Source organism: Loxodonta africana, chromosome 9 (genome assembly GCF_030014295.1).
Source record: "Loxodonta africana isolate mLoxAfr1 chromosome 9, mLoxAfr1.hap2, whole genome shotgun sequence".
Classification (NCBI taxonomy): Eukaryota; Metazoa; Chordata; class Mammalia; order Proboscidea; family Elephantidae; genus Loxodonta; species Loxodonta africana.
Genome location: NC_087350.1, coordinates 83,503,402 through 83,529,701, shown reverse-complemented (window position 1 = coordinate 83,529,701; position 26,300 = coordinate 83,503,402). Strand labels below are relative to the sequence as shown.

Sequence of the window (26,300 nt, the reverse complement as noted above, 5' to 3'; positions counted from 1 at the left end):
ACATCTCTATAACCTTAGAAGATGAGAAATCTTGAGAAGAACAATTTTGTAATGTGCCCTTATTCTGAGTCCAGCACAGAACTCTCTGACCTTGCCAGCTTCTCTTCCCACTGCCTCTCTGCTCTTTAGGGGCCTCACTCTGCTCATGGGTTAGGCTAATTCTGCTATTGGGTTCTCTTTTTCCAGGTGTGGATAGTTTCCTTACTCTTTCATAGTTACTTCAGGAAAACCTTTCTGCCTTTTCTCTTATGCTCCTGAGTTCTCAATTTACTAATTGTGGCTAATACGCATAAGAGTGTAGTGCCAGTTTGTCTTTAAATTATATTTTAAATAATTTTTGACATACAGAATCTTAGCTTTTTTAGGCATTTAAATCTGTTGATGATTTCTCATTCCATTGCTTTAATACTTATAAAGTCCTTCCCCAACTCTGTATTTAAAAAAATAATACAAGCACATTTTTACAAACAAATAGCTTTTAAAAGACTTACATTGAAAAACAGCAGCTTCCTGCTTCACTTCTCCCCATTCTCCGGTGTTGCTTCCAATAGACAAAAAAAACCCACTGCCGTTGAGTCGATTCCGACTCATAGCGACCCTATAGGACAGAGTAGAACTGCCCCATAGGGTTTCCAAGGAGCACCTGGCGGATTTGTACTGCAGCCACTTGGTTAGCAGCTGTAGCACTTAACCACTATGCCACCAGGGTTTCCTCCCATAGACAGGCACCTTTAAAAAAAAAAATTGTGGTGGTTTTTTTTGTTGTTGTAAAAATACAGATAACACAGTATTTGCCAATTCAACATTTTTCACACTTACAATTCAGTGACACTGATTACATCAGTCATGTGTGCAACCATCACCAATCACTTGTCAAATTTTATATCACCATAAACAGAAACTCAATGCTTCCTTTTATATTTTATAAAACTCAGTGCTTCCTTTTGTGTTTTTTAAAATGTAAAACAGAGAAACCACAACAAAAAAGTATAGCTTAATGAATATAGAGAGGCCAGCCTTGTACTGCCACCCAAATTAATAGAGCTTTGTCAGCCACCCTAGATATCCCCCAATCATGAACCCCTTTCTCTCCCCAAAAGTATTCATATCCTGACTTTTCTAGTAATTTAATTCCTTGTATTTATGTTTTATCATCCATGAGTGCATCTCTAGACATATATTTTAATCTTTTTTAAAATCTGTATTTTAAGCCCTTTTTTCTATAATTTCTTCCTCAGGTTATCTGTTGAAGAATTTGATCTCTTGACCTATAGATTTTCCTGTAGCCTGGATTTTGCTGATTGTATCCTCATGATGCAGTTTAACATGGTCCTCTGCCCTCTACAAACCCGTTTCCATCGATAAGCTAAATTGCAGAATGCCAGAGGCTCGATCCACTAATAGGTGGGGTTGTGGTTTTTCCTCTGAAGAGAAATAATGCTTGTCGTTTCTCTTCTTTGTGATGTTAGCAGTTGTTCACTGGCAGTTGCAAAATGGTGGTATTCTATCATTTCGTTTTCATTTGTTAACTGGACTGCATTCTCCTCATCTACCATTTGGTTACTCTGGTACACATAGGACAGATAATGCTTCTAGTCAGGCATTTTTCAATTCTTTAAGCTGGTGGTGACACCCACTGCAGTAAGTCATGGTGTCACTAGCCCCCACTCTTGGGCTGGGCCTGCCAGCAGAAACATTCCCAGCCCCCCCCAGCACAGCCCCACTCCACCCCTGCTCAGGGCCAAGCTCTGTACTGCACAGCCCCTGGAAGTTCCCGACCCCACCTCCATGGCTGCCTGCAGCTCCCCTCCTCTCCCATTGGCCTAGGCGGAGACCCTCCTCTCTGCCTAGTGAGGGGCATAGTCCACCTGCCTGCTTTCTGACTGGTGGATGATGGGAGTGGGTGGGGGATGGTGACAAGTTTTCTCACTGGGTAACACCCACCCTAGTGATGCCACTGCTTTGGCGACTCCTTCCCTGGAGGCCCTAGCCCGTCCATGCCCCAGGGACCCTGGGGTCATTTTGGTGTCACCCCCTCTGACAGTGTCAGGAGGTGCAGCCCGATCCCTGTAGTGATGCTACTGCTTTAAGCTGTTTCTGCCGAGATTTCTTTCTGTATTTATAAATAGAACGCTATATTGCTTTTTCTAAATTTATCAATTTTAGAGTTTCATAATTTCTGTTGAGGATTTAGCTCTTACAGAAGCCCCTCTCTCACCTCCTTCCCTTATCCTCCATAACATTTATATCACAATTAATGTCATTCATGTCGTCATGAACCTCTTTAAATAGTGTTGAAAAGCAAAGATGTCACTTTGAGGACTAAGGTGAGCCTGACTCAAGCTATGGTATTTTCAGTCACCTCAAATGCATGTGAAAGCTGGACAGTGAATAAGGAAGACTGAAGAAGAATTGATGCTTTTGAATTATGGTGTTGGTGAAGAATACTGGATATACCACGGACTGCTAGAATAACAAACAAATCTGTCTTGGAAGAAGTACAGCCAGAGTGCTCCTTGGAATCGGGGATGGTGAGACTTCGTCTCATGTACTTTGGACATGTTATCAGGAGGGACCAGTCCCTAGAGAAGGACATCATGCTTGGTACGGTAGAGGGTCAGCGAGAAAGAGGAAGACCCTCAGTGAGATGGATTGACAAATCGGCTGCAATAGTTGCTCAAACATAGCAACAATTGTGAGGATGGCACAGGACCAGGCAGTGTTTCGTTCTGTTGTACACAGGATCGCTGTAAATCGGAAATGACTCTCTGGCACCTAGCAACAAACAACAAAACATTTATGATTGGATAAATATTGTCGACTTCAGACAGTATATTTTGATTACTTTTTTCTTTGCAGCTTTTTGTTTCTTGTAGTTAAAACTGTCCCATTTTTAAAAATTTGCTTCGTTTCTCTGTAACTATTGCTCATTTTGTCCAGATGCTTCAAGAGTTCAATTAAAGGCTTAATGATATTTCCCCAAACATTCAAACACATCAGTTAACCTGTCAGTTTTTAAGTCCTTGCATAGCTAAAAATGCCTTAATTTTACCCTCATGCTTTATAATAGTTTGGCTGGATATAGGTATTGCTCCTTTTTTTTTTTTTTTTGATTGTGATAAATATATATGTAGCAAAACATTTGGCATTTCAGTTTTCCACATACACAATTCAGTGACATTAACTTAATCATGTTGTTCAACCATCACCATTATCCATTTCCACATTTTTTCATCAGCCTTAACAGAAACTCAGTGAGTGTTGCTCTTTTTATTTTACTTTCCTTTTTTACTGAGGTACACTGACTCCTCACTTGTTGATATGGTTAGGTTCTAAAGACCAGGTCATTATGCGATAAAGGAGGATGACTACAGCTCCTCAATTTACATTATTACATAATCCCCAAATTACATCGTTACATAACTGTCGAACCACTGAGAATCATGGCCCAGCCAAGTTGACATGTAACCTTAACCATCACAGCCAGTGTTAAGTCTCGCCTCACACCTCAGCATTTGTTCATGCCAAATGTTCATTGTTAATGAGCAAAATAGTCGGATAGTAAATTTTTTACTAGTGGTGTAAATGCAAAATTTTGGATAATGAGATAGTTGATAAATGAGGAGTAGGTGTATAAGTTCCATTGATTTATAGCATTCCAGTGCCATTCTGATTTCAGATTTGTTCCTTCCCTCTCTGCTTCCCTGCCCCTATCCCTGGAAACTTCTGGGATCTTTTTTTCATTTTTGAATATTTTTAATTTACCAATAATGTGCCTTGTTCATTGATTTTGCTTGCCCCTGGCAGATCTTTTAAAACTGAGGCTAAACTTAGTTTAGAACTTCTGGGAATTTTTTTGTATTTCTTTGATAATTATCTCTGTTTTTCTATTTTTCTGAAACGCCTATACGCTGGATGTCGGACCTTCTTGACCGATGCTCTAATTTTCTATCCCCTATCACTTTTTTTTTTTTTATCACTTAGTCATTTTTTTTTTTTAATTGTGTTTTAGGTGAAACTTTACAGAGCAAATGTTTCTCATTCAACAATTTATTTACAAATTGTTTTGTGACATTGGTTGCAATTCCTGTGATGTGTCAACAGTCTCCCCTTCCACACCCCAATTCCCCACTTCTGTCCATTTTTCCTGTCCCTTCCTGCCTTCTCATCATTGCTTTTGGGCAGGTATTGCCCTTTTGGTCTTGTATATATGATTGAACTAAGAAGCACATTCCTCGTGTGTGTTGTTATTTTATAGACTGTCTAATCTTTGGCCGAAGGGTGAACTTCGGGAGTGGCTTCAGTTCTGAGCTAAAAGGGTTTCTGGGGGCCATAGTATCGGGGGTTCTTCCAGTCTCTGTCAGACCGGTAAGTCTGGTCTTTTTTCATAAATTTGAATTTTGTTCTACATTTTTCTCCTGCTGTGTTTGGGACTCTCTATTGTGATCCCTGTCAGAGCAGTCGGTGGTGGTAGCCATCTATTTATTCTGGGCTCAGGCTTGTGGAGGCTGTGGTACTTGTGGTGCATTAGTCCTTTGGACTGTTATTTCCCCTATGTCTTTGGTTTTCTTCATTCTCCTTTGCTCTGAATGGAATGGGACCAGTGGATGTATCTTAGACAGCCACTTGCAAGCTTTTGAGACCTCAGACGCTACTCACCAAAGTGGAATACAGAACATTTACTTTATGAACTTGGTTATGCCAATTGACATAGATGACCCCAAGACCATGGTCCCCAACCCTCAGCCCCAGTAACTCAGTTCCTCATGGTGTTTTGATGTGTCTGTGAAGCTTCTATAACTTTGCCTTGGTTAAGTTAATGCTCACTTCCCCTATGTTGTGCACTGCCTTTCCCTTCACCAAAGTTAACACTTATCTACTATCTAGTTAATGATTTCCCCGCCCCACCCCTCCCCTCCCTTGTTACCATCAGAGATTGTTTCTTTCTGTGTAAACCTTTTCTTGAGTTTTTTTAATAGCAGTCTCATACAGTATTTGTCCTTTTGTGGTTGACTTATTTCACTCAGCATAATGCCCTCCAGCTTCATCCATGCTGTGAAATATTTTGCGGATTCATCATTGTTCTTTATCATTCCGTAGTATTCCTTTGTGTGTATGTACCACAATTTGTTTATCTATTCCTCTGTTGATGGGCACTTAGGTTGTTTCCATCTTTTTGCTATTGTGAATAATGCTGCAATGGATATGGGCGTGCATATGTCTATTCTTGTGACAGCTCTTGTTTCCCTAGGATATATTTCTAGGATCACTTAGTCTGTTTTCCTTTCTAGAATATATCCTTGACTATGACAACCTTTTTATTTTTATAAATCTTACAACTTTTAAATAAAAGTTTTACTTTGTTATATTTTAAATTTCTAAGTGCTTTGCTTATCTCCTGTTCTGGCTTAGTATCTTTCCTCTTGGTGGCTTTGGCTTTCTATTCACATTGAAGAGTGAGGCACTAAAAAGCCAATCAGAAGGGTTGTGTGTGTTTTGGGGATGTGCTTGCTAATCTTTAAAAAAAAAAATCTTTAGGTCTCACTATAGTTGGAGGCTAGTTGGCTTTTTTTCAGGGGAACCTCTCAAAATGTCAGCATGTAAAGGTCTTGGGAGCTATTCATTTTCTCCAGACAATTCTGCTTGAAGCCCGAGAAAGTTGGGGAACACTTGTGTAGATTTTATTTAATCCCCAATTTTGAATCTTGCGCTTCTCCCTGACCTACACTATGGCTGGTGTCCTCAGTCTTTTTTGGTCTCTGGTTTACATTATCTGGAGATTAAACCTGTCTCCTGCAGAGGGTAGGGGTAGGGTGGGGAAAGTATTACCTGAGTGTCTTACTGACTTTTGTGCCAATGCCTTATCCCAAGGGTACCTGGTGTTTCTAAATGCTGAACCCCTCTCAGGTTCGGAGGGGCTGGTGAACTGACTTTCTAGTTTCCCACTTTCTTTATAACTTCATTGCATTTGACAATCACCATCCCTCCATTAGCTTTCCATGTTCTAAAAATTCATTGAAATATATTGTCCATGCCTCTTTTTTTTTTTTTTTTGACCTTAAAGGTTAATACAGTTTTAATTTATTATCATTTTAGTGGGCTTTTGGGAGGGAGAGACGATAAACGTATTTTGTCAATTTGCTGTATTAAGATTCCCTCTTTGAAAGTCCTAATAGATCTCCATTCAGCCACTGTTGATCAGGGTCCACTAAGTGCCAAGCCCAAAGGCAGGCCCCAGGGATTTAAAATTGCATGTGAATATAGTACCTTAACCTCTAAAAAATGGAAAAATACAAATAAACCCATTGCCATCAACTCTATAGGACAGAGTAGAACTGCCCCTGGGGTTTCCTAGGAGCCGCTGGTGGATTCAAACTGCCAACCTTTTGGTTAGTAGCCGAGCTTTTACCCACTGCGCCACCAAGGCTCCCCCTGCCTCTAGGAGCTCATGTTAATATAGTGAGATGTGATCAGTAATGTGCCAGCAGTATGACCACAGGTGAAGGTGGGAATGTACCTGCCGTGAACATGCCTGCATGTGCATGTGTGTTTGTGTATAGTAGCAGTGAAAGGAGGCATTTGAGAAGACTTAGAGAAGAGCTGTCTTGATTAGATAGGCCTTAAACCCAGAGTAGATTTGATTAGATAGGCCTTAAACCCTGAATAGATAAAGTGAGTTTTTGTTTATGGTGATGGGGAATTTGGCAGTGATTATAGGTGATGGTTGTACAACATGATTAATGTAATTGATATCACTAAATTGGACACTCAAAAAATGTTGAATTGCAAATGTCACATTGTATAAAAAAGACTTTTTAAACTATAAGAGTATATATAATGTGACTATTATATATACTCTTATAATTTAAAAAGTAAATTAATTAAAAAGGGCTTCCACCTACTGAAGCCCAAGAAGTCTTGAGAAGCTTTGAAACATCAATATTTATGTCCTGTCACAAACTTTTCCTCAAATACTAATACTCAGTTTGGAAAAATATCTTATTTTCCTGGTTTCTACTATGTTTTTTCATCATAAATATACAGCATTTTAGTCATTGAGTATGAAAATCCCTTTTAATGCTGGGGTCACCTCCCCTCTGCCCCCCAGGAATTAAATTTTATCATCCGGATATCAGAAAAATACTCCAATGACAGAGTGCTTCCATGAATGCAGTAAATGGTTTTTTAAAAGCTATCCTTATTAATCATAAAAGCATTACAGACATTTAAAAATAATACCCTGGTTTGGAAACCCTAGTGGTGTGGTGGTGAAGAGCTACGGCCGCTAACCAAAAGGTCCGCAGTTCAAATCCATCAGGTGCTCCTTGGAAACCGTGTGGGGCTGTTCTACTCTGTTCTATAGGGAATCGACTTGACGGTAGTGGGTTCAGCAGGTACCCTGGATTAAATAGCTTTGGTGTGAGTGACCTGAGAACCTAAACGCTATTGTGTCATAAGTTTTTGAGGAATCCTTTTGGGGTCTGTCTGATTAGTCCAGTGCCTGTTTGATTCATAAAATACGTGAAGATAACATTTTGTTTTGTTTGTCCCCGTGTAAGGAGAGGATCATCGGGCCTAACATTTAAAACTCCATGCATATACAATTATATGTCCTAGTTTTCCACTTAATATAAACGCTTTCTAAATGCCATTTAAAATGACTACCTAACAGTCATATGGATAATAGACTCATTATTTACTTACCTGATACCCTGTGTTGGATATTTAGTTGTCCTGAATATTTATTATAAATGATAGTGAGATGACTCCTCTTACGCATAAATATGGGTTTGCATTCCTGTTTCCTAGAAAGAATAATTATTTCCTAGAAGAAATAATTTCATAGACATATCTGAATATTTTTCAGACTTTGCATAGGCCAGATGTACCTAGAGTATCAAATAACATTTCCACCAGCAGAGTATGTGAGAGTACCTGTACATATTTTTAAAATACATGTTATTTTATTGCATTTTTTAACCTGTGTAACTTTTTACAAGTGTATGCACGTGCACACCCCACCAGGCAGTCATGAGACTTTATGACAAAAGCAGGCATTTGAAGGGTAGCTTGCCTTCTTCATGACTGAGGCACATCATGTGAGAGCAGGCATCTTTGGCTGTTGGTATTCTTGAGCCCAGGTAGCACCTGCTCCTGAAAAGGGACTTGCAACTGATAGACTGATACGGGAAACCCTGGTGGCGTAGTGGTTAAGTGCTACGGCTGCTAACCAAGAGGTTGGCAGTTCGAATCCACCAGGCGCTCCTTGGAAACTCTATCAGGCAGTTCTGCTCTGTCCTATACGGCAGTGGGAGTGGTTTAGACTGATAACGATCCAGTCCCTGTGCCCTATTGTGACACCCATGACCTAATGACAGCCCTATGACTGGGCTGCTAGGAGTGTGCTGTGGGTGAGTGAGGTGGTTAAATGGGAAGGAATGGGCTTTGTGGCCTATAGTCTTCTTGACCTCAAAGCAGACATTCTGGAGAGCATCTGGTTAGAGCTGTAGTTCTGAACTTGCTTCTGGGACAGAGATTCTCCCTGTCCCCAACCACTGTCTTCCTCCCTAAAGGAAACATTGTTAGAACATTTTCCCTCATTCTTGAGAGCCAGGCCAAGCCATAGAACAGTTTGTGACTTTGCTCCCATAGTGGATGGATCCTTTGGCCTGAGGGTGAGCTACCTTAATGCCTTGGGCCTGATTCATGATCAGTAGTGAGAGGAGTTAATTATGGGAATCTATATACCACTCTGACCTGGGTGGCTAGGGTAGGGTGGCAGGGAGCAGGCTGCCGGTAGACATTGAAGTAGAGGCAGAACCCTAGGGCCCATACTTCAGTCCTTGAAAGCCCAGCTTTGTGTGGCTACTATTCCTTCAGTCATGGGCTCTGTGGAATGGTAACTCTAGCAGGAAACTGAAGCACAGCACATGATGTGAGGGCAGAAGTGGAGTGCCCGCAAAGCTCTGGGGCCCTGAGCTGGTCATGCATGGAAACAGCCCTCACAGTCTTTGCCCAGCCCAGTGACAGAATGTAGGATAGAGATTTTGTGACAGAGAGTCAGCTCGGGTGCTCAAAGTAAATGATCCCTGCAGGACTCTGAAAGTCCTAGGCCTAGGATAATAACCTAGGAAAAGAATAATGGGGCCCTGGAAGGACATCATAGCAGCTAGCTTGGACATCAGTCCTGTGGGCAGTCTCAGAGCTCCTTTCTCCATTCAGGCCCAGGGGATTTGGGCACGGAAGGAGGGCTTGTGGATCTTGTGGTGCTTTCTCATGCTTCAAGGTGGGTGAGGAGCAGAGTAGGGCATCCACAGTTACAGGTGTCTTCCCAGCTTTTCACTCGCTCAGCTAATACACCCATCTTTCTTCCCTCTTCATCTGGGTGCCTGGGCAGCAACCTGGCCCCCTTTCTTCCAAGCAGACTGCTTGACTAGGGGCTTGATCAGTGTCAGGAATGGCAAGTGCCTGGCCTGGGTCACCTCAGTGACATGTCCTCTGGGACCCAAGTTGTCTTCTTGCCTTGACCCTCTTATTTCTCCACCACCAGGTCACCCCTCCTAATTTCTCAATGTCACAAGTGCCCAACACTTCCAGCTGTCCCCAGGCCTATTCCGAACTGCAGACACTGTCCCCCAGTGAGCGGCAGTGTGTGGAGACAGTGGTCAACATGGGCTACTCATATGAGTGTGTCCTGAGAGCCATGAAGAAAAAAGGAGAGAATATTGAGCAGGTGAGTGGCTGGTTGGCAGGGTGTTGGGAGGTCAGCCAGGAGAAAGTTCCTATGGAGCTAGAGTAGTATCTTGTCTCTGTCTTAGAGCCCTTCAGACTTGTAGCACCAGCCCCCTTTCCTGTGAGTTTGTGGGGACTCAGGCAGGGAGTTTTGTTGGGGAAACCAGTAGTCTCAGCAGCAGTGCTTCTGCTTTGGGGGCTGTCCTCTAGAACCTAGGCTGAGGGAAAGCCTTGAGAGTGAGTATTGGAGCTTCGCCATCTACCTCCTCCACTCCTCCAAAGAAGGTGAACTAGGCTTGGGGTATAGTCAGATGTCTTCCCCCAGAAATTTCTGTCTTGCCATAGCTGCCCAGGGATTTCTGAATGGGGTACTGGAGTCCAAAACCTTGGAGACATTTTCTAACTTGGGAATATCCTACTCAGGCTGTAGAGCTGGCATTCTGGGAAACATGAGTCAGCCGTGGTAGGAACGCCTTTGGAAAATGGCTACTCATGTTTAGAAGGGTGTGCCTGTCTATTCAGCAAATAGTAACTGAGGTCCTGTGCCAGACACAGTTCAAAGCACAAAGTCAAGTCCCATCCACGGATGAATAGCTAGGGAGGGGTGGGGTGCAGCCCTCATACTAGTTGGTTTGTGTAAGACACTGGAAGCACAGAAAGGAGTGGCAGTAGGTGCTGAAACCTGTTTCTTTTCTTAGATTCTCGACTATCTCTTTGCACATGGACAGCTCTGTGAGAAGGGCTTTGACCCTCTTTTAGTGGAAGAGGCTCTGGAAATGCACCAGTGTTCAGAGGAAAAGGTGGGAACCTTCATGCTTCGTGGGAATCCCCTGGAAAAGAGGGAAAGAGTAGTCTGCCTGGACTTCCCTGGCCCCAACTCCCTTTCCCTGCCAGTGACTGCAGGCAGAGGCAGTCTAAGGTCAGAATTACCGAGTGTCCAGACAGCCTGAGGCCTGTGTTTGGCTCACATGAAGCATGGGTTGAGGTCTTTCTAGAATCCCAGTGAAGGGGTACAGACTCCCCTGAAGGGCAAAACGACCTGGGCTAAAAGCCAAGCTTTTGGATGACTGGGAAGATTGCTAGTCACCCTGCCTACCTCACACCCTGGAGAGCAGCCATTTCTGGGTTCAATATCCTGCCTTGGTGGGAGTGTGTGTGGTGGTAGGACACAGACTGAGGTCAGCAGGAGTGAGTTGGGACTGAACATGGCTCCTGAGGGATGATGATGTCCTGAGTCATCAACCTCTCTGCCCTGGCTTCCTCCCCAGTCCAGCCCAGTTTGCTAGGAGGCGTCACAGAGGCTTATATGAAGGATGCAGACTCCCATGAGCACCCCTCCCACCCATATACACACTCCTTCACTCAGCTGTTCTGTGCGGATAGATCCCTTTAATCTGTATTCTCTTTTCTCCTTTAGATGATGGAGTTTCTTCAATTAATGAGCAAATTTAAGGAAATGGGCTTTGAACTGAAAGACATTAAGGAAGTTTTGCTTTTACACAACAATGACCAGGACAATGCTTTGGAAGACCTCATGGCTCGGGCGGGAGCCAGCTGAGACCAGGCCCTACCTAGGCTTTGCCATGGAACCACCACCCCCAGGAGGCCCTGCAGGGCCCACCTGTGGGGAAGAAGGGGCACACTTCTGGATTTTATTTTGGGGGTGGGAGGTCAGGTATGGAGACTGCACTTGCCAGTTGCTATGACCTAGGCCCTGAGCTGGGGAAAAAATGAGGAAGACTTGGGCATGTGAATGCCCCCAGAAAAGTCCTGGCTCCTCCTCCCTTATTAAATGTATTTGTAATTTGAGAAGTGTCTTTCCCACCTCGGCTCTTCAGAGAGACTGCCCTGGTTTTCCTGGGGTCTTTATGTCCTCCACCTACCTGCCAAGAGGAGTCAAAGAGAAGGGGTGGGAGGGCCAGACTCAGTGCTGCTTTGAGGCTAGGTGTTCCCACTACCCTCCCCACCTCAGCCTCACTGGTGGTGGACTGAACTCATAACCAAGTTCAGTGCAATTGAAAGGTTTTTCCAGGGTTTTGTTTTATTTCCCCCCACTTTTAACAAAGTATTCTAGTGTTACACTGGTCTGCAAATGTCTCTGAGGTGCAAAGAATGCCCTTTCCCCTTGGGGCCCTGAGTTTGCCTCTTCTGCCAGGCAGTCACCATGCTTCTCTGCCCCAGCCTGTTTCTTTTTGCTTGGTTTGGCTCACAGCCCCCTCCTATTCAGGGTTTACTGCTCTAGGAGACAGTTGTCGGTTTAAGAAGTCATTGGCCCCTTCCCAGCACACTGAATGGGGGAGAAAACAAGCCACGGTTTTAGTCTCCCAGCACTAACTCCACCTCTATTCTTGGAGAACAGCCTCTCCCTTCAGCCCACTGCTTTAGGATGACACGATGAGTAACACCTAGTCCTAGGAATCAGTCTTTTTGGTTTGTTTTGTATTATGTTGTACATCATTAAAGATCTAAATACAAAGGATATACAGTCTTGATGAATCTAAAGTAATTTGCTAACTATTTTGATTCTTCAGAGAGAACTACTAATAAAAATCTAAAAGGTGCATCTTGCTGTGATAACTTTCTTAACTGTCTTTTTTATAAGGGCTGTTTTAATGAGAGGCATGGTGGTAAAGGGACGGAACAGAACCTAACCATTTTGTCATTACTTTCTTCCCACTCTACATTTATGGGACCCAGACTCTAGCCCTCCAGTCAGCCTTAGTGTTTGGTTTGCAAACACTGCTCGCCCCTGACCTAGCTCAGTCTCTAGACCAAGGGCATATTCCTCCCTGAAAGACTGTGGAGCAGGGACAGAAATGAGGAAGGGGTCCTTTCTCCTGTGAATAGCATCAGGCATTTATGTGCTCTGTGTGACAGGCAGGACTGGGTTTAAATTGCCTCACCAGGCCTGAGCAGTGCTTTTGTATCCTATGGAACTGACTTCATCCCTTTTAAGTATCTTGTCCTTATACTTAATATATACTTGGGGTCTTGGTTAGGGTATATCTCTTAATTTTGATGACTGGTTGTGTGAGAAGGGGCTGTAGAGCCTTAGACCAAACTAGAAGCACAGCACCCTCTGCTGGTCAGGTAAGGCACAGCTAGAGACTGCCAAAGGGTGGTGGGCCAGGCTGCTACAGGCTCAGAGAGCTATTTATTTAGCCCCCTGTCCTGGCCATTTTTGGAAACCCTAGTGGCAGGAGTGCTAGAGCTGCTAACCAAGAGGTCGGCAGTTCAAATCGGCCAGGCGCTCCTTGGAAACTCTGTGGGGCAGTTCTACTCTGTCCTGTAGGGTCCCTACGGGTCGGAATTGACTTGACGGCAGTGGGTTTGGTTTTTAGGTTTTTAATGGTGTAGTGGTTAAGAGCTACAGCGACTAACCAAGAGATCAGCAGTTCAAATCCACCAGGCATTCCTTGGAAACTATGGGGCAGTTCTGCTCTGTCCTATAGGGTTGCCATGAATCAGAATTGACCTGACAGCAGTGGGTTTGGTTCCTGACTTTTTAATTAAGCCTTCCTTTTAAAAACTTAAAAAATTATCCTTGAGTTCTGGGGCAATCTCTCCTGTTTCCCACCCTCACTGTTCTTGGGGGGGTCTGATCTCGCTTGTTGCTCTCATGGCGGGTAGGCTTGCATTTATGTCTGCTCTGTCCCTCAAGAGACCACGCTTCCAAAATGGCGATGAAACCAGCACCTGGCTCAACAACCAGTTTGACAGCAGAGATGCTTCAGTCATGATCTTGGCTTCCACCAGTGAAACTGCTGATGGGAGTTCTGCCTGGGGAGGGGGCACTGGCACCGTGGGCTTGAGTGCCCGATATGGGTCCCTGTTTACTCTGCAGCACATCCCTGGCAGCAATGCCACACTGACTAACGAAGCTGGCAAGCGGGATGGCAAGGCCCTGGCAGGTGGCAACAGCAAGAAGTTGAACGAAGAGTAACAAGGTCAGGCCTGGAGCCATAGGGCAGCCTCCCTCCCCAACCAGTCCAACCTCTCCGTACCTGTACCCAGGCCTCAGAATTTCAGGGCTACCTACACAAAGCTGGTAGAGGCCAAGGCCACAATCCTCTTGGGAAACAGAAATAAGTGTCCAGTTAACACCCCTCCCCCCCCCCCAGGAGGCTGAACATGCGAAGGGAGTTCTGAGAACCCCCATCCAATCAGTCACTGTGCCCATGGGGGTGGTGGGTTAGTGTAGAAACCTAGAACATGCATCACACCCCCTGTAGTTATAGCTGAACTCCATCTTCCAAATTCAATCAGGCCATCCATCCCCTGCTTATCTCCTACCTACCCATGCCACCCCACTTCTTCAATAGCTCCTCTTAAGATGACTGGGGTATTGAGGTACCAGGTGACGTATAAAGACTCATAGTTCTGAAGAGTTGGGAGGGCACCTTGACCTCTTGGCCTCTCCAACTCTCAAACTTACCCCAAAGCATGGTTTGGTGCCAGTCCCTTAACCTCCTTCCCAAGCCTGAGACTAAGCTCAAGCTTTGGGGGTCATGGTCACCATCCCCATGGTACTGATGAATGCAGGATTTAGGGAGGGCATTTTGCTACCAAGCTTCTTCCTAACACCCTGGGGACCAGTCTTTTGTTTTTCATTGGTGTTCCCACTGCATGCTGTGGCTTCCCCACCACCTCCCCAAACAAAGAGACTCCATTGCGTGTTCCAAGACAGTATGAGGTGTTGAGATGAAGAAGGAAAGGGTATGTATGTGGATGGGGAGTGGGGAGAAAGGGAGGAAAGGACAAACCTTGACCATTAGTTAACAGGGTCCTACAGGAGACACTACATCCCCAGGACACTGAGCAGGTCCCCAAATTCCACCATAAAACAAGCACCATGCTGGAACCCCACTCCCACATATAGGGCTCATCCCAGGCAAGCAAACTTTGGGTTGAGCTACCAGGACCAATGGATTTAAACCGGCATTACAGTCCGAGGAAGCTCTGAATGAGTGCAGGACCAGGTCCCCTGGAGAGGTCAGAAGGGCCTCTGTGGGTGCTGGATATTCCAGAGGTGCTGCTGGTGGAATGGTCCAGTGGTGTCCCAGCATTGAGGGAGGCCAGTTAGGCCATTCTTGGTCCCTGAGTTGAGGAGACAAGGAGTAAGTAGAAAGTCTCAGCCCAGAATTGGGACTTCTTCACAGTGCCTCTGCGATCCCCAACGTCCTTCACGTTGCCAGGTGCCGTTTCTTCTCTGTGAAGGCCACTGTTCAGGCCCCCAGACTACCCTCCAGTGGCTAGAGCCTGGTTCAAGTCCCCGAATACCTCCTTGTATACAGACCTTCCTCTGCCCACCCCCTTCTGGGTCCCGTTCAAAGAACTCCACCCCAGCCTTTACAATAGTGTAGCAACCCCTTAGTCTTCTGACTGGTGCAGAATAGCCAACAGTGTAGTATGGTGTTCCTACATGATGGTGAGTGGGTAGTGGGCAGCGGGCTCTGTGCAGCCGTGTGTCCTTGAACCTGCCTGCGGCAGCCCATGCTGTGTTTTGTGCTGTGTCCACACAATGCGACGACCCCCTCCCCTGTACTGACTCCTGTTAAGTGCTTCTCTTTGCATAGTCACGTAGTTCCTCACCCCACCTCCTTCCTGTGTCTTGCGCAAGTTTTATACTCTAATATTTACACAGCTTTTTTTCCTTTGGAAAAAAATAAAATGGTTTCTTCTGAAAAAAAAAAAAAAAATTATCCTTTACCTGAAAGAAATTAAAGTTTCACATATAGGCATCAGGACCAAGGCTGTGTGGCACATGAAACTCACTTTGACCCCAGATGGCTTTGGAAAGTGATTGGCACCTGGTGGCTGCTTTGTATTCTGTCTTGAGCTACTTCCTGCTAAAAATAGACACAGCAAGCAGAACTCAGATGAGGGCTTGTGTGTGTGAGTGTGTAGATTCTGTTTCAGAGGTCTCAGACTACTGACTAGAACACTGTCAAGATACTGAACACAGTCCCTTGAGTCCCTTGAGGCTGGGGCCATCCTGGATGAAGGTGAGGCTAGGCGACAGACTTGCCCAAGGTCCTCCAGCTCTTCAACTCTTCAGCCCTAGAAAGTATCTCAAACACAGAGAAGTAGGCCCCACCTTGTGCCAAAATGGGGCTTAGGGGTGAGGCGCCTCAGACAGGAGCCACGAACCGCCACAGGCACACGATGCCTGGCTGGACTTGGACACAGGCTGTCAATCAGGCAAAAGTCAGAGATGGGGGAAGAATAATGCAGAGACAGGGCACACGCTTTTGTCTCAATGCTGGGCTGCAGGCAGGGAGGGGAACTATAAGCACAAACCTGGGGTTAGAGGTGTAACATCTACTGTTAAAGACACATCAAGTCAAGATTTATTCATTTTACTACATTTTCAGAAGCGAACCTAAAGCCCCAAATCAAACAATCCCCAAAGGCTGGTGGGGGAGAGCTCGCCCCTCAGCCCCCAGCAACTCATTAACAATGTTTTGGTTTTTTTTGCCAAATCTTGAAAAAAGACAATTCAGTTGATAGAGCCCCTGGGCTCAGCATGTTGCCTTCCCCAGTTTGTGACCTCTGACAGGTTAACACTGACCACTCCCTCCTCTGATCCCCAAACTCAGAAGCATCTGCCAGGTTACCAGACCCAAATGTGTTCTGAGAGACAATTACAATAAGTACAGACAAACTCTTCTAGCCTCCCTGCCACAGAAAAGGACTTGCATTAAGTTCTTCAGCCTGGTCCTTCCTTCTTTATAGATGCTCCTGTGCTTAGAGCTGAGGAGGGACAGGTCTGCCCCTAAGGGAGGAGCTGGGGGGCCTATCCACGGCCCTGTGTGGCTGAGGCGAGGCTAGCATGGGCAGGACCAGGGTGTGGGTCCTGGTACATGCAGGGAGGGCCTGGCAGAGGCCTCCAGCCCGAGAGCCCAGCACAGGCTCCTGTATTGCCCCCACTCTCCTGTACAGGATGTGGCTCTAGGACACCACCGTCCTCTCGGCTGCAGCCAGCCTGTGGCAAGCCAGGTATAGCTGCAGTTGGCTCCTCAGACTCTGGATGCACTTGGATTTCAGAGCCATGATTTCATCCAACTGGGTCACAAAATCTTCAAAATCCTAAGGAAGTAAACAGGGACAAATGGAGCATTTGCTCTGGCTGGCCCTCTGCCAGATTTGTTTTTCAGGGCCCAGGACCCTCCGGCTGAAAACTGCAGGGCAATCGCGAGGCACAGAGTGGGGCCTGCTCCTCTGGGTCTGAAAGACTTTCTAAGTAGAGGAGTGTTTTAAAGGACACATTGGTATTTTGATAGAAGTACCTCTGGTCTGCATGTGGCAGGCAGCAGGCTGGATGGTCACTGTTACGGTCACAGGGAAGGGCCCCAACAAGCCAGTAGGATGGCAGACTGGCTAAGGATGCAGCTGAAAGCATTTTCACCTGGGAGTGAGGACAGAGCACCATCTCCCATATGTATGGGCCTGGCCCCTTTGGCCTGTACCTCAGGTACCTCGAAGCTACCTTAGAAAGGCGAGAAGAGGCAAGGTCTCACAGCAGTTAATGTGTGACAGCAGCCCCACTTATCAGCACATCAAACAAGGATGACCATCAAACTGGCTGCAGGCTAATTCAGCCCCCAAGTGCACAGCCAAGGCCACTTACATCACAAGTCACCTGGTTCATCAGGGTCTCCTCCTTGGAGCCCAGCTCAGCCATCTCATCCAGCTGTTCCTGGTGTGCTCGGATCACCACCTGCCTGGAACGCCAGAAAGGACACTGTAATCCTCTTAGCCTTCCACCCCTCCTTCTCCCATTGTTTCCTGGAGCTGAGCCTCATCTCCAGGCCAGGAACTGCCTCTGCCCAAAGTGGTCAAGGCTTTGACCAGGGCCAGTTCACCACCATCTTTCTCCCCCTCACCTGTTCCTTCTTGGACTTGTCAAGGGACTAGGGAGATAACAGGGAAAGAGATGGGCTTCTTGAGCTGCCTCCTGCCTCTCCAACTGAACTGAGGGCACTCAGGAGAGAGCTGGGTGCTGCTGCTCCTCCACAAGAACTGCCCGTTTTCTACAGCCTACCTGCAGAAAAGGCTCTCAGAGCTGTGACCCTTGTGAGTGGCATAGTTGGAAAGGTAAGGCCTGCTGCTAGCTGGCCACCATTTCTCTATCCTACAGAAGGTCCACGGCCCAGAGCAGCGGAGTTAAGCTAGAAGCTGGAGGAGCTGTCTTATTAGACTCTACTGATGGGTAGAGACCATGAGACAGCAAGACTGTCCACCTGAGAGAGGCAGGCTCCTCACCTGTGCATCCCTGCATGCCCCTTCTCTTTGTCTATGGCCATGACTGTAGTCTCAGCATGCACTAGGCAGACACCTAACCCAGGTAATGGATGCCCTACCACAGGGTGCAGCCTGATGGAAGAAGCATCCTACACAGGCCCATCCAGCCCACAGCCCTTCCAGCTCCTTGGCCTCGGTACTGAGTGGGGCCCTCTGTCTCCTTTTCCTACATCCTCTAAGGCTGCTTTTCCTATCTCTTCTTTTGGTTATACCATTCTCAGCATCCCTTGGGGAGAGTGGCCCAAATCACTAGCCTCCCTATTTTTTCCTTTCTCATCTTGAAAGGTTCCCAACTTGTCTTAGTTCTGGGGGTTACCGGGCTGTGGTTCGTCTGTCTAGGCAGTACTTCCAAGAGCACAGACCCTCCAGAATGAAGAAAAGGATTCTGATCTCATCATGTGCCAGAGGCTGGTTAAGGGGCAGGCCTTCCCTTCTCTTGTTCACCTCTCAGCTTGGCTATGCTGGGGGCCCACCCATGCTGGTGGCCTTGCTCCACTATGTGTTATTCCTGCAGCTCTTGTCAGATGCACCTAGGCAGACTCCCTTGTGAAGCTAGACAAAGCTGCTGCCAGGCACAGTACAGCTGATACTGAGCTGAGCAAAGCCATTCCCAGAAAGGACAGAACATGGAGCTGGAGTGGGGGATGGGGTGTCAAAGGGGCTCAAACTTGGGGAGAAAGTCCAACTTACTGTGCTTGCCCCAGGGTGGGCTCATGGGGTATCCCTGAAATCTTGGCAGAGCAGCTGGGGACCAGGGCACAGCCTGGCCTTGCTAAGCACCTTGGGATCGGCCTGCATTTGAGCATGTGTTTGTCCTCATCGTAGCAGGACAACTTGATGGTGTCTGTGGACAAAGCCAGTTCCTGCCAACCCTGCCCTGCCAGGTTTTTTCTCTCCTGGGCCCAGCGCTGGTTGGCCACATCACTGCTTCCTGTCTGTGGGGTGAGCAGAGGCCCAGAGTGAGGTCTCCCAATGTGTGTAGTGGGGAAGGGCTTTCCTGGGAAACTCCAGGGCACGCCTAGTTCTGGGTCCTTAGCGTCAGCATCGTACTGCTCGCTACCTGTGTGGTCCTGGGAGAAGAGTGCAGTCTCTCTGCCCTGGCAGGCCTCTCCCAGGTCAGCATCCTTGTTGGACAGCTTGTCAGGTGGGTGCTGATGGATGGGTGATGGGGACAGAGCTGGAAGATCACCACCAGGCTTATTGTCAGGGGGAGAAGAAGAGAGCCACAGGCGCCCAGTTGCCTCTTGATCATCAGATGACACTCTGAGGCCTACAACTGACCTTCCGGTGCCCTCTGCCTCTAGACCTCGGGTAGCCCCATCCTGTACCATATGCCCCAAGGGAGGTGAGCCCTCATTGTCTGGGTTCTCCAGGAGGGACACCGAGAGGGGAGCCATAAGTCCAGAAGCATATTCAGAGCATGTGCCTGATTCTCCGCCAGAGTCTTCTCCTTGGCAAGGGTCATTATTTTTCACTGTTCTGGTCATTAGAGTTGGGCTATCTTGGCTGACTTCTGTCAAAGGTGTGGTGACTGTGTGTCTTTGGTTTGGGGACCCAGGAACTGCAATGTGGGACAGTGAGACAATGAAACTGTCCTCTTCTGGTGATGGTAAGCTGCCCTTAACCTGCCCAGGAACCTTACTTCTGAAGGCATCCTGCCTGAGATCAAAGGTTGGATCTCCACTCCTTTTTTGGGTATATACAAAATCTACCTGTGAGCAGTAAGGCTTTTCTGCCAAGTTGCTCCTGGGAGAAATCACTGAGGAGCTGGAGTCCCCCTCTCTGCTCCAGTCCAAGGGCACCTGACTTGGGCTGCAGCCGTGATCAAGCACTGCTGTTCCGGAACTCGTGGGGTCCCTCGAGCACATCCAGCTTTCAGTTAGATCCTTCTTGTCACCATCTGTTCTGGGGCTAAAAAATAGACTCTGCTGCCTTTCAGCCACCTGCTCCTCAGCACCCTGCTCCCCCTGATGAAGGAAAAACGAGTCTTCACTATTCTCCAGCGTGTTTCTTTGCTTTGCGGTCCTCTGACTGGAGACATGTGAAAAAGAATCCTCACTGAAATCGCTGTCATCAAGGTCTTCAGCTTGGGTCCCGTCATGGCTCTCAGAATAAGAGCGGAATGGAGGGGCAGTCTCATTCGGGAGCAGACCTTCTTGGGGCCTGTACTGGCATAAAAGCCTTTCCAGTGGTTGGTACTTAAACTTCTGTTGGAGGAGAGGTGGCTGCTGAAATTGCTGGTGATAAAAGCGCAAATGTTCCTCCCTCTCTTTCTGATGTGGGGGGACGTGTGTCCAAGCTTCGGAGGCAGGCCTGGCGAGGGCGCACCCCTTGCTGTCCTGACTCTGCTCTGCTAAGTGGTGGAGGTCGCCAAAGGAGAGCGCAGCTCGGGACACAAGCTGCTTCTGCACTGGCTGCACAGTCTGCACTTTCTTGCACTTGGCAGGCAGCTTACCACACACCAGGCTTTCTCCTGGCCTAGGAGCCCTGCTTCCCCACCCAAGGGCAGTTTTGTTGCTGATTTGATTTTTCTCAGAGCACAATGGTACCGATTCTTCTGCCTTTTTTTTGGCCAAATGTCCAGACCCCATGGTTCCTTTGACTGGGCTAGTCTGAATGACCCACTCTTGGGGAGGACTCCCTCTGGAACCACCCCTTCTACCAGAGGCCTTAGGCACAGAAGGAAATGGGATGTTGGGTGGGTGACCAGCCAGAGGCTGGGCTTTCCCTCTCGTGGAGCCAGATGTCGCTGTGAGTGACAGCTGAAGTCCTAGCTTGACTTTTTTGGGAGAACACTTGTCCCCTGGCAGGGCCACAGGGGAGTTCTGAATTCGTTTTGGAGAGGAGTTTCCAGACGTCTGATTTCGAGTGGTAGCTGAAGCACAACATTTGATGCCTTTCTTTAGTTCTTTCACCCTGTAAATGACCATTTTATGTTAAATGTAGATTCTCTCACATTATATTCTATAGTTTTCAGGGAAAACAAAACCAAAGGAAAGTATTCCAAGGACTGGAAGTTATTATTTTACCTGAGAGAGAATAAGAGGGAATGGAAATTCTATTTGAGGAGGAGATACCTTTACCAGAACAAGAAAGACCAGTGTCTTATCTGAGGATGTAAGTACGCACCCACATTCCAGGATTAGAAGAGTTTTGGAAATCACCACAGCCCCACATAAGGGACAGGCCAGGGGAACCCAGTCCCAGAACTGCAAGCAAGATCCATGCCATGCTTCTTGAAGATGGGTCAACTCAAGAGCACCATGTTGACTACTCACCACTAGTCCACCATCAAAGCCCTCTTCTCCTGCAAACCATCCCCTTTAGGCTTTTCTGGGAAAATAAGTTCCCCTGAACCTACTAGGCATTTATGGAAGCAAAAACACTCCAGAAATATGGGAGCTGGTACTAATTCCATTAAGGGCGAAACTGTTTGTCTATTCCAGGGTTTCTTAACCTTAGCACTACTGACATTTTAGGCCAGAAAATTCTTTGTTGCAGAAGCTGTCCTGTGCATTGTAGGATTTTTAGCAGCACCCCAGGTCTCTACCTACTAGATTCCAGTAGTACTTCTCCTCAGTCCTGACAATAAAAACTGTCTCCAGACATTGCTGAATGTTCCCTGGGGGGCATGATCATCCCTGGTTGAGAAGCACAAGGGAATTTTAGGGAGCATAGAAAAATCCAGAATTAGATCTCTGCTAGAATTCAGTTGCCAAAATCAGAGTCTATTGCTCTGTGATACTTAAAACAAAATAAAAACACTGTAAGAATTTAGAATTACAAAACAGCATCAAGCAAATATGTAGTTTCTACATTAAGACTCCCTATTTATGAGGGAGCAGTACTACTGCTTAGTAAGCTGCTGGAACATAGCTTTTCTATATTTTTGGTTTTAATTCTACCCACGATGAGAGCCAGGAAACCCTGGTGGCATAATGGTTAAGTGCTACGGCTGCTAACCCAAGGGTTGGCAGTTCGAATCCACCAGGCGCTCCTTGGAAACTCTATGGGGCAGTTCTACTCAGTCCTATAGGGTTGCTATGAGTCAGAATCGACTAGACAGCACTGGGTTTTTTTTTTAATGAGAGCCAAATGACTCCTTGGACATTTCTGAAAACCAAGATGGTAAGGCTACACTGAGACTTGATTTAAATCTTCCCTTTAGGCCTGAAACGCAAGTAACGTAGGTGAGCAAAGAGATGTGGGGTATGAATAAATACACATGAGATATGTCTGTGGACCTTAGATATTGCAATAGGGCATACGCACAAGGAATGGGCTGAGAGGAACCACAGCAAATCTAGACGGTTCCAAATTGCTTCCTCTTACAAAGACTCAGCTTTATTTTAGTTTCCCTAAGAGTCAAACACCAAATCTTCCTCTTAGGAGTCATAGTAAATAGTTCTAGAAACCTGAGTGCCAGAAGGAATCTTACAAGCAATCTGGTCATTGATGCTAAAGGTTTTCAGGGTATTCTGTCTGTTTACCAAAATCACTCCTGCCAATAAACTGTATGGAGTTCTCTTCTGACACTGGAGTCTTTATTTTTGGACTATTTAGCAATATTCTTCTAGTATACAGAGAGACGAGAATTTTAAATCAGAGGGGGTAAATTTGTGTTTATAGATTTTTACATAAAATTATCTAAAATTAATTTTAATAGGCCTAATTTAAGCACATAAAACAAACGGCTTTCACATTTATTTTCAAAAATTTATCGGACTACTTTGAATGGGAGAGATTAATTCTATTGTACTTTTTCTATTCTTTTTTTAAAAAGCCAAAATTATTTCAACTTAATTTCTCAATTATACCCAATCTATCCCTTATGAGAAACGGTCATTTCGACTTCTTTTACTGAAGCACTGAGAGGCAATATCTTATTCTCTGGTCCTGATCACGAAAAGTTAAGAACTTCAAGAAACTGATATGATGTGTCTGAGATTTGAGGAGTAGGTGGCAGGTATGAAACAAGGCTGGCTTGGAGTTCATAGTTGTTGAAACTGGGTGATGGATACGTGGGGGTAAAGAACTTTAAGTTTTTATTTATTTTTAATTTTTATTGTGCTTTAAGTGGAAGTTTACAAACCAAGTCAGTCTCTCATACAAAAACTTACATACACCTTGTATATATTGCTAGTTGCTCTCCTTCTAATGAGACAGCACACTCCTTCCCTCCACTCACTATTTTCTTGTCCATTCAGCCACCTTCTGACCCCCTCTGCCCTCTCATCTCTTCTGCAGACAGGAGCTGCCCACATAGTCTCAAGTGTCTACTTGATCCAAGAAGCTCACTCCTCACCAGTATCATTTTCTATCCCATTACTCCAGTCCAATCTCTGTTTGAAGACTCGGCTTTGGGAATGGTTCCTGTCTTGGGCTAACAGAAGGTCTGGGGACCATGACCTCCGGGGTCCTTCTAGTCTCAGTCAGACCATTAAGTCTGGTTTTTTTACGAGAATTTGGGGTCTGCATCCCACTGCTCTCCTGCTCCCTCAGGGGTTCTCTGTTGTGTTCCCTGTCAGGGCAGTCATCGGTTATAGCCGGGCACCATCTAGTTTTTCTGGTCTAAGGCTGATGTACTCTCTGGTTTATGTGGCCCTTTCTGTCTCTTGGGCTCATAATTACCTTGTGTCTTTGGTGTTTCTCATTCTCCTTTGTTCCAGGTGGGCTGAGATCAATTGATGCATCTTAGATGGCCTCTTGCTAGCACTTAAGACCCCAGACACCACTCTCCAAAGTGGGATGCAGAATGTTTTCTTAATAGATTTTATTATGCCAATTGACTCAGATGTCCCCTGAAATCACAGTCCTCAAACCCCCACCCCTGCTACGCTGGACTTCGAAGCGTTCAGCTTATTCTGGAAACGTCTTTGCTTTTGGTTTAGTCCAGTTGTGCTAACCTCTCCTGTATTGTGTGTTGTCTTTCCCTTCACCTGAAATAGTTCTTATCTACTATCTAATTAGTGAAAACCCCTCTCCCTCCCTAATTTCACTTATGCTGAGTGAAATCAGTCAGTTGCAAAAGGACAAATATTGTATGAGACCACTATTATAAGAACTCGAAAAACAGTTTAAACGGTGAAGAAAATGTTCTTTGATGGTTATGAAAGTGGGGAGGGAGGGAGGGAGGTAGAGGGGTTTCACTAACTTTAAGTTTTTAGGTGAAGTTTTTAACTCGTAGCTTTTTTTTTTTTTTAAATAATTTTTATTGTGAAAGTTTACAAATCAAGTCAGTCTCTCACACAAAAACCCATATACTCCTTGCTACACACTCCCAATTACTCTCCCCCTAATGAGACAGCCGGCTCTCTCCCTCCACTCTCCCTTTTCATGTCCATTTCGCCAGCTTCTAACCCCCTCCACCCTCTCATCTCCCCTCCAGGCAGGAGATGCCAACATAGTCTCAAGTGTCCACCTGATCCAAGAAGCTCACTCCTCACCAGCATCCTTCTCCAACCCCTTGTCCACTCCAATCCATGTCTGAAGAGTTGGCTTTGGGAATGGTTCCTGTCCTGGGCCAACAGAAGGTCTGCAGGCCATGACCACCGGGGTCCTTCCAGTCTCAGTCAGACCATTAAGTCTGGTCTTATGAGAATTTAGGGTCTGCAACCCAGTGCTCTCCTGCTCCCTCAGGGGTTCTCTGTTGTGTTCCCTGTCAGGGCAGTCATCGGGTGTAGCTGGGCACCATCTAGCTCTTCTGGTTTCAGAATGATGTAGCCTCTGGTTCATGTGGCCCTTTCTATCTCTTGGGGTCGTAATCATCTTGTGTCCTTGGTGTTCATTCTCCTTTGATCCAGGTGGGTTGAGACCAACTGATGCATCTTAGATGGCTGTTTGCTAGCGTTTAAGACCCCAGACGCCACACTTCAAAGTGGGATGCAGAATGTTTTCTTAATAGATTTTATTATGCCAATTGACTTAGATGTCCCCTGAAACCATGGTCCCCAGACCCCTGCCCCTGCTATGCTGGCCTTCGAAGCATTCAGTTTATTCAGGAAACTTCTTTGCTTTTGGTTTAGTCCAATTGTACTGACATTCCCTGTATTGTGTGCTGTCTTTCCTTTTAGGTGAAGTTTTTAAACTTCAAGTTTTGAGCCCACCAGCCAATGTGGCAATCTGCTTCCATAAAGATTACAGGCTTGGATACCCTATGGGGCAGTTCTACTCCATCCTATAAGGTTGCTATGAGTTGGAACTGACTCGACAACAACAGGTTTAGTTTTATGTTTTTACAGGCGAGGAAACTGTGGCCAAGAGAAGTTGAAAACTCAGCTATCTCATGGCAGAGTCAGGATATTGACTCCAGAGCCTACTCAGAAACCATTTGTCAACTGCCTCTCCTATTAAATGAGATAAGGTACATGGAGAGCCTCACTCAAGGCCTGGCATCCAGAAGGCATTCCTTCTTTCACTCATAAACATCTGTTGAGTGTTTATTAGAACTAGCATCTACCAAGTACTGTCTCGGCACCAGGAATACAATGGAGAAAAAGAAAAATAAGGTTTCTGTTCTCATGGAACTTAAATGATAGCTCATCTTTCCCTCCCAATAGTCTCATAAAATGTCATGGATACTATAGATGCCTCAGCAGTAATAAAAAACAGGTTTCCCTCAAATAGTCTCTTAATCTTGGAGACAGCTTCTGGGAGACTGAAGAGGAAGATTCAAAACAGGACCAGGAAGCAAAGCAGCCAAAGGAAAGGACGATAATGAGAACATCTTCACCCCTCATAAGAACATATGTGACCACAGAGTAAGAGATGAACAGGACCCTGGTAGATACCAAAGTCACACCAGAAAGAGCTCTGAACAGGCAGTCAGAAGTGCCAGCTCTGCCACCAACTCCTGATAAACCCTTGAAAAGTTCTTGCCTTTCTCCGTGCCTCGGTTTACCCTTCTGTAACATGTCTAGTTTGGCTGCTTCTGAACCTACATGGCTCAAAGTGATTCTAAATATATGCCGGTAGTATATATTCTATTCTAGGGCTGAACCCAGCAGGAAGAAGACCTCACTGACCCTTCTACCCTAGAGAAATATTTCATCTCCCGCTAGCCATTTAAAAGCCACTGATATGGTAGAGTAGTAGAGTCAACTCCTGAACAAGTGAATGTGTTGTCTTTCACTTGTCACACTTGCAAACGGCAGGGCCTATATGGTCACATTCCTCAAATGACCAATTGCATATTAAGGTCTAAGAATAAGCTTGTGGAGCTCAAAGTCAGAGCTCTATGTGTGTTGAGAGACATGCATGCACAG

The 26,300-nt window shown here is 46.0% G+C and overlaps 2 protein-coding genes across 7 annotated transcripts in view; one reads left to right on the top strand and one right to left on the bottom strand.

Moving 5' to 3' along the window:
- Positions 1–12,293, top strand: part of UBAP1 (ubiquitin associated protein 1) — an 86,262-nt gene extending 73,969 nt beyond the window's left edge. For both annotated transcript variants that reach the window (XM_003407310.4, XM_010587866.3), the window contains exons 5-7: positions 9,551–9,733; positions 10,431–10,532; positions 11,150–12,293. In XM_003407310.4, the coding sequence (XP_003407358.1) occupies positions 9,551–9,733; positions 10,431–10,532; positions 11,150–11,290 (426 nt within the window). In that variant the 3' untranslated portion in view covers positions 11,291–12,293. The remainder of the gene's footprint in view (positions 1–9,550; positions 9,734–10,430; positions 10,533–11,149) is intronic.
- The window catches only part of KIF24 (kinesin family member 24), an 85,128-nt gene continuing 71,115 nt past the window's right edge, over positions 12,288–26,300 (bottom strand). For 4 of the 5 annotated variants that reach the window (XM_023545183.2, XM_003407626.4, XM_023545185.2 and 1 more), the window contains 3 exons: positions 18,727–20,952; positions 17,363–17,456; positions 12,288–16,821 (listed from right to left, as the gene is read on the bottom strand). In XM_023545183.2, coding sequence (XP_023400951.1) covers positions 16,684–16,821; positions 17,363–17,456; positions 18,727–20,952 — 2,458 coding nt within the window. In that variant the 3' untranslated portion in view covers positions 12,288–16,683. Of the gene's footprint in view, positions 16,822–17,362; positions 17,457–18,726; positions 20,953–26,300 lie in introns of those variants that run through there. The other variant, XM_023545184.2, reaches the window with a different exon arrangement.